Genomic DNA, 8,435 nt, shown 5'->3' on the forward strand with positions numbered 1-8,435 from the left:
CAGATAAGTATTCCAAGGGCGAGGCAACAATTTCCCCTCTTGGGTTTTTATCTAGTATACTCCATTGCCTACAACGCGTTCAATGATGTATGGGCCTTCCCACGTAGGTGCTAATTTGGAGTTGTCTTGCGTCTTTTTTAGCACTAGATCGCCAAGCTGAAAAGATCTAGGATGCACTCATTTATTGTAGAAGTTCTTCAGAGTTTGTTGATAAGATGTGATTCTGATGGCGGCTAAGTCACGTCGTTCTTCTAGCAAGTTGACCTCTCGTGCTAAAACGGAGTCATTGTGTCCCGTCTCTACGAGCTCTGACCGAGTCGTAGTGAATGTTAGTTCGGTGGGAATTACGGCTTCTGTGCCATAACACAAGGAGAATGGAGATCCGCCTGTACTGGACCGAGCTGTGGTGCGATGAGCCCACAAAATGTTCTCCATCTAATTTGGCCATTGGCTCTTGTTCTTTTCAATCTTTTTCTTCAAATTTTCTAAGATTGTCTTGTTGCTGGCTTCTGCTTGACCATTACTTTGGGCGTATTGTGGAGTAGAAAATGCATGAACGATCTTCCACTTGGCTAGAAATTATTTAACTGTTCTGCCTTTGAATTGGGGGCCATTGTCCATCACTAGTGTATGTGGCAAACCAAATCTGGTGATGATGTGAGTCCAGATGAAGTTTCTGACATGTGATTCTTTGACATGCGCTAAAGGAATGGCTTCGACCCACTTAGTGAAATAGTCGGTTGCAGCTAAGACGGCGGAAAACCGCTTTTACGTGGGATGAATGGTCCCATGATGTCCATGCCCCACATATGAAATGGTCATGGGCTAGCTATATTGGTCAGCTCGCGAGCGGGTTGGACGATGTTGTGGCCAAATGTTTGGCATTTTATACACTTGAGGACGTATGCTTTGGCGTCGATCTGCATACGGGGCCAAAAGTATCCTTGGGAAATTGCTTTGTGGGCTAAAGAGCGACCTCCGAGGCATGATTTCCACATTCTGTTCTGGAACTGCCGAGAGAAAATGCACCGTAAGTGTGGTCCACCAGCAGCTTTCCTGAATAACTTGTTATGAAGTAAGCAATAACGACGTGCCTGATATGGGATTTGCCTGGCCTTGGTATGCTCTACAGGGAGCGCGCCATGCTGGATGTAGTCTATGATGGGCTGCATCCATGTTTGACTCAACTGATTGGCAGAGAGAGGGAATAGATCGCTTATTGCTAGGGCGTGCTCGACTTGGTACGCAGGTCGGTTGACTACTTCAATGAGTAGTTGTCTTGGGACGCAGTTCGGTGTTTGAGTGGCTAAGTAAGCTAAACTGTCCGCGTGATGGTTCTCATCACGCAAAAAATTATGTATGGTAGCTTTCTTAAAAGAAGGCAGTAAATGATGAACGACTTGAAGATATTTCGAAAAGTTACCTTCATGGGTAGTGTACTCTTTTGCAACCTGGCGAACGACCAGTTGCGAGTCACTAAAGACTTGGAGTTCCTTTACACCGAGCTGTAGCGCCATACGAAGTCCCATGATCAATGCTTCGTACTCCGCCTCGTTGTTGGAAGTTGCGAAGTCGATTCGAACTGACTTCTCTACCATAGTTCCATCGGGTGACACTAAGACGACCCCGATGCCACTCCCGCCAGGGTTGCTAGAGCCATCTACAAAGAGAGACCAGATTGATTTGATACGTTCCTTTGTGTCTGCGAGCTCCGCTTCTGGTTTCCAATTTGGGTCATCGACAGGGAAATCTGCTAGGAAATCTGCGACGACTTGACCTTTCTGAGAAATTCGAGGTACAAACTCCATGTGGTGTTCGCCGAGCTCTTCGGCCCATACTGCCATACGAGTAGTCTTGTTTTCTTTGTTGAAGATTTTCTTCAAAGGGAGGTCAGTAAGTACTTTGATCAGATGTGCTTGAAAGTACGGCCTGAATTTTCTTACCGAATACAACAAAGCAAGTACGGCTCTTTCAAGGAAAGAATAATTCTTTTCAGCTGGCGTGAGCGTCTTACTTGTAAAGTAGATCAGTTTTTCTAAGTTGTTCTCCTCTTTGAAGAGAACTGAGCTGATGGTGAAGTCTGATATTGCCAGATAGAGCCCCAGTGTCTCTCCATCTGTTGGTTTGGCTAAGACGGGAGGCGTGGTGAGGTACTCTTTGAGAGTGGCGAATGCTTGGTGGCATTGATCGTTCCATGAGAACTTCTCACCTTTTTTGAGGAGTTATAGGAACAGTCGGCACTTGTCTGACACCCTGGATATGAATCGGTTGAGTGCAACGACCATGCCTGACAGCTTCTGTATCTGTTTCTTTGCCTGTGGATCGGGCATGTCTAAGAACGCTTGGATTTGGTCTGGATTTCCTTCAATCCCTCGCTGTGACACCTGATATCCTAGAAACTTTCCGGAGGGCGCTCCAAAGAGGCATATCTCTGGGTTCAGCTTCATTCGAGTTCGGCGTAACCTGGAGAACGCTTGCTCAAGGTGAGTGAGGTGGTCGCCTGCTTTCTTACTTTTGACGACCATGTCGTCGATGTAAACCTCCATGGTATCTCCTAACATGTCTTGGAACATATCAGTTACCAGACGTTGATACGTCGCTCCAGCGTTCTTAAGGCGAACCGGAGGACTTTGTAGCAATAAATTCCTTCCTCTGTAATGAACGAGGTCTTCTCTTGATCCTCCTCAGCGAGTGGGATTTGGTTGTATCCACTGTGTACGCCAATGAAGGAGAGAAGTTCATGACCACAGGTTTGGTCGATAAGTCGGTCAATGCGAGGTAGGGGAAAACTATCTTTCGGTGTTTCTTGATTTACATTCGTGAAATCGATGCATAGGCGAACTGTTCCATTCTTTTTGGGAACCGCGTCGATGTTAGCGATCCAGTCTAGATAGTCTACCTTTCTGATGAAACCGACTTGCTTGAGTTTGTCAATCTCGTCGTTGATGGCTTTCTGAAATCGCAGGGATAGTCGGCGAGGCCGTTGGCGAACTGGTCTAGCATTGGGATTTACATTTAATCTATGACATGCTACATTAGGATCTATTCCGGACACATCTATATACGACCAAGCAAAAACATCTTTATTCATGGATAAAAAGTTTACAAGCTGGGCCTTGACTGTGGGGTCAAAATGTGCCCCTACATAGACGAACTTGGGGTCATCTTCTGTTCCTAAATTCAAACGCTCTTTTTCTGCAGCTGGGGGTGCTGCGTCTGATGGCGATGTGTCTTATGGCGATTTGATCTCTGGGAATGCTTTATCGCTCTGAGAAACAGTGTGATTGATAGCTGAGGTTGGAGCGACCTCTGTGGCGACGACAACAGGGGTAGGCTTGATCTCTGGAACCGGGGCTGGGTGCATGATACTTGATGGTGCGACTTTCGGGGTCATAAATGGTGGCACGACAACATCTGATGCGACCTCTGGGGCTTTGATCGATGGAACGACGCATACTGGATTGACGTCTGAGGTCTTGGCTAGTGAAGTAACGACTAGTGGAGCGATTGCGGGCGTCTGAACAGGAGAGAAGGTCTTCTTGCTGGAGCCCCCAGCGTTCTGTGGTGCAGTTTGGACTTTGACTCCGACAACTAAGTCGTTTGCCATTGTATAACTGATGGGCTCGTGCTTTGTGTGGATTGGTACAGTGGCGGTCTTACTTGCTGATAGGATTTGAATACAATGATACGCTTTGAGTTGATTGCTGCGAAGTTCCATCATTCCTCTAGGGCCTGGAAAACGGAGAATTTGATGCAATGTTGACGGTACAGCTTGCATTTGATGGATCCAACACCGTCCTAGTATGGCATTGTAGGACGACTTGATATCTAGAACGCTGAAGCGTGTATTGCAGCTGACTTTGTCTTCTCTAGACCCTACCGATACTGGGAGTATGATGTCACCGACGGGGTCGGCCCTGGAGCCATTGAACCCGTAAAAGGGGGCTATCAGATCTATTAGGACTGATTTGGGTAAGCTCATCTCTTGAATGGTGTGGTAGAACAAAATGTCGCACGAACTCCCAGGGTCGATCAGGACGCGCTTGACGGTCCAGTCGCTAATCTTAACATGGACGACAAGGGCGTCGTTGTGAGGGAGGCAGACCTTGTTGAGGTCGGCCTCTGTGAAAATGATATCTCCTATGTTGCGACCTGAGCTTCGCGGGGTATGTGCTGCCTGTGAAGTGAAATGATACACTTCCTAAAGAGCGCCGACACGACGTCTTTTCTCTCTGGAGGAGGTTACAGAATCATCTGGGAAAGTAATCATATGAATGGTTCTAGTATTGTCGCGATCTGACGAGTGTTGTCTTCTCTCGTGGCGAGAACGGTCTCTGGGACGTCCTCTGCTTTGAGGGTGAACTTGAACCTCTTGGTGGTTATGGCGAGGCGGAGATCGACTGCGTACACGGCAAGCCATAAGTTTATGGCGCAAGTCTCCGTCAGGAATGTTGGTGTACTGTTTTATATGACCACCTTCCACGAGGTCCTGGAGATAGTGTTTAAGCCCCCAGCACGCATTGGTTTTATTGCATTTTGCTTTGTGGAATGCGCAATAGGGCTTGTCAGGTCGATCTATTGGTTGCCTCACATCTAGTCGGAAATATGAGGCTCGCTGGATCTTGTCCATTATGTAATTGGGGAGCGTGTCAAGACAGTGAACTCTCTGCTGTTGTCCGGTTGGGTACCTGCCTTTGGTGCAAGTGACCTGGATCGCTTCTTGGCACGCGGGGTGTGATCAGAGATTGTTGCCACCTCCTGGTCCTCAGCTAAGCCATGGAGCTTCAAACTTTCTTGCAATTTAATATACTTGTCTACCCGAGCGTACAATTCGGACAGCGTTTCTGGGCGTTCTTTCATTAATGATCCGAGAGGAGGTCGATACGCTCGACTCGGCCGTTAGAAAATGTCGATTGTGGCAAAAGACTCTTCGGGCCGCTTTCCATACATAATTCGGCCTTGAACCGCCCTAAGAATTGGCGAATGTTTTCATCTTTGAATAATGTGAGTCAAGCGAGCCTATTGTGCGCGTATTGGACCGGCAAACGGTTAAGCTTATTCAAAGGTTTTGATAGAATCAAACTCAAGTGAGAAGAACCAATCGTCGCGACATGAGACGGCCGGAAATAATCGGCCGATTGAAGGTGATCAAACAAAACTTTGAATGTAGCGAGCCACGCGTGGTTTATTGGGAAACGAGGACAAAATCTTGAGGAGAGAGTTTATTGAGGACCTCGGAGAGCGAAGACGCTTAAGGCAGATGTATGTCTTGAGCATTTTTTGAACAATGGTCGATCCTTTCTTTCGCGACTTTCGCGATCCTTTGCGATAATTTGTTAATCCGTTGATTAACCGTTGATGCCGTTCTCGGCGACGTTACCGGTAGTCGGGTTGTTGTTGGTAAGCATCTACTTGTGCTCGTATTAAAGCATTTTCTCGCCTCGAGTAAGGAAATACTCTCGTTTGTTAATCCCAGCTGGTTTGCGAGGTTTTGAACTTGAGCTTCGAGGCTTGCCATGCTTCGTGGGCTTGAGAATCGTTGGTTTTTGAGTTGTGTGAGAGTGGTTTCTCAAGTAATCGAGACCACAGACGACACCAATGTAAATGTGTGTTTTGGTTTTTCTTTACATGCAATGGAAGAGAGGAGGATGGGTTTGGGTTTTGGAGAGACCGAGTTCGCTAATGAGTGAGCTGCCTACGTATTTTCTCTTGATTTTAAGGGGAGAGAAGAATCAGGTCTCACGTGGTTCAAGTAGGTGGTATTTATAGGCCTAAGAGAGTGTTGATCCTTAAGACACGTGTACCCTCTTGTATATATGTAGGGTGGAGATTATGAATATGTGTTGGGTTGGTTTTAATAGGAATTGTGTGCTGATTGGGAGTTGGTGCGGTAGTCCATATTTTCCGGTGATGGGATGTAAAAGTAAGATTTTGGTAATGATTACATCTGGTGGTGAGTGTTTTTATCTGAGGCGTTCTGTCTCCGGTCTTTTATTCGTCTTGAGATATCCTTGAACGAGCTTAAGCGTACCACCTACATGAAGGGAGCTGCTTACAGATCGGTCTTGGAGGTCAATGTCCTGAGTTCGCTTATGCTTCGGCTTTGTACAATATTCCTTAATGAGGATATTACTCCCCTATAGTGAGGACAAGATTATCATTTGAGAAATATTCTAACTAAAAGCAATTGTATCTTTGTTATATTCAACAGAAACATCATCAGCAGGTGCAATACTTATTCTCCATTAGGTACGTTCAAACTCAACTATATTATGATCGGTTAGTTCTGATTAACCACTCATTAAATCGGTATATTAGTAATAATATTTTTGCTAATTGCAACTTGCAAGAAGCGAACGAGAAATGTGATTTTACATTGATCCTCCAGTAACGACATTTTATATGTGACTGTTAGCCCATGTTCTGCCAAGGTTTTGAAGGGGGCTTTACAGCGCTTTAGCAAGCCTACTTGTCCGATTTCCGAAGTCAAAAAATTTAGTATAGGACGTGTGACAAAATTCTGTATCGAATCCAAATACTAGGTTAAATGAACAATTGAACACAATTAAACATCTCCTGATATCACAAGAAACACATACACTGATACACACATCCACACAAAGAACTAAGCAGCTTGAACTATCTAAAATTAATAGCTGCTGAAGGTTGTTCTCACGCTTACATAAAACATACGAGGACATTTAACATCGGTTTTTAAAACAAGCTACAGCATCGGCTGGATCCAAATGGGGGATAGATGAGTCACTCCGGTCTCGATTGTGTAATGTGGTTCAATGCTCCCATCTTCCAAGCTGAAGACACCGATATTGCAGGGTCCAATTATATCTTTGTGAATGGTATACATCTCGTCTGTGAAGTAAATACAGTTGGGTTTGCATCCAGCCAAGTCTGAAGCCGACACAGAAACAGAATGGTTATCCCCTAGAAACAACAATTGTCCATATAGGTCACTCACTTTACTCCATTTTATAACTGTTGTCTGATCATATTTGTATACAATAAATCCAGTAGTGTGGTAGAGCATGGGTTCACCCTTAGCCTCCATTGTCCTAATAATCAGCATCAGTACCCCGGCTGATTCCACAAGATACTTTTTCCCAAATGAGTAGTATTCATCTGGTTTTAATGTTTCTACCCTTGGGATAGAGTTTTGCACATCTAACCGAAATACTGCTCCAGAATCATCTACAGCACAAAATAGATCTTCGTACCAGATAACATCATGAATTGTTTCCTCACCGAGGAGAATGAATGTCCAAGTTTTGTTCCCAGGCTTGAAAAAAGCTAACTTAAATCGACCAAAGATTGCCATAACCACATAATTGGGGTTTGTTAATGGATTTCCCGACAAAACCGCCTTCAACACTTCACAATCAGAAAAAGTATCATCACCTTCTTCGTTGCATAGTAAAGGAGGGAGTTGGATTTCATTATTGAGAGACAAGAATGGATTCAATAAACTTACCTCAAAAATCCCGCGATCATTAGAATAATCACTAACGGTAACCAACCATCCATCGCTAGAACTGAAGCATACCCTATTACACGGAACTCGTACCTGGAAATCATACAGTACTCGTTTTTCCGAGAGACTGTAAAGACTCCGTGTGTGTTCATCGTGGTTGGATTTAGTAGGAACCATAAGATATACAGGTTCACGAAGTTTATAATCACGATCCTTAATATAAACGGATCTCCACGCACGACAAACAGCACCAAATCGAGTGTAATCCTCGAGTAGAATCAACTTATTTGCAATTCCAGATAGTATATCTTCTGGAAGCAGTAACCAGTTAACCTCGGTATTTTTCATGTTATCGCAACTTAGAACGAGTTTTTGTTCTAATAACATGTTAATAAGTTCCATCTCAGTTACTAGGAGTTGAGTTATAGATTAATGAACTAGTTTTGAGAAGTGGATGTGATCGTGAAGAAAATTGATATGTAAATTTTGAGGAAGAAGAATTCGTTTATCTATAGTAGTAGTACTTGCTAATTGTGTCACACATCCAAATTTAGAAACTTGTGTCAAATTTAGAAGGCCGCGTTTTCTCCGTTTGAATTACTGTATCGGATTCACTCTGTTGTCTCTGTTTTAGAAACTCGGTTTGCCGGTTTCTGGACAACTGTTTTGCGGGTCACACAGTGCTTAATCCATAACTTTGCTGGGCCTGGTGGTAGTGTAGCAACCGACACCGGCCCACAGTAAGCCCATCAATTAGTAATTAATCAAACAACAGTTCGCTAAGACGCTAACTACATAGTTGGCTTGTATTTATGTGGAGACAGAGGGCCCAACTAGGGGTGGGAATTTGGCCCCCGACCGAACCCGAACAAAGTCTATAAAGTTCTTTACAACTAAAAGTTCTCACAGAGTTTTTAGCAGGGACCCGACCCTAAGGCTTTCTAGAGAA

General features: G+C 44.6%; 1 protein-coding gene across 1 annotated transcript; it reads right to left on the bottom strand.

The window, feature by feature from the left end:
- Window positions 1–6,724: 6,724 nt before the first annotated feature.
- LOC147492436 (F-box protein SKIP23-like) lies at window positions 6,725–7,834 on the bottom strand. Its single transcript, XM_086567504.1, has one exon. It carries the CDS (start codon window positions 7,832–7,834, stop codon window positions 6,725–6,727), a length of 1,110 nt encoding a protein of 369 aa, XP_086423630.1.
- Between the last annotated feature and the right edge of the window lie 601 nt (window positions 7,835–8,435).

The sequence above is a fragment of the Coptis chinensis genome, chromosome 6 (assembly GCF_015680905.1).
Source record: "Coptis chinensis isolate HL-2020 chromosome 6, ASM1568090v1, whole genome shotgun sequence".
Lineage (NCBI taxonomy): Eukaryota > Viridiplantae > Streptophyta > Magnoliopsida > Ranunculales > Ranunculaceae > Coptis > Coptis chinensis.

Coding starts and splice junctions, on each gene's coding strand:
- LOC147492436 (XM_086567504.1), bottom strand. CDS start 7,834: ATGAAAAATACCGAGGTTAACTGGTTACTGCTTCCAGAAGATATACTA.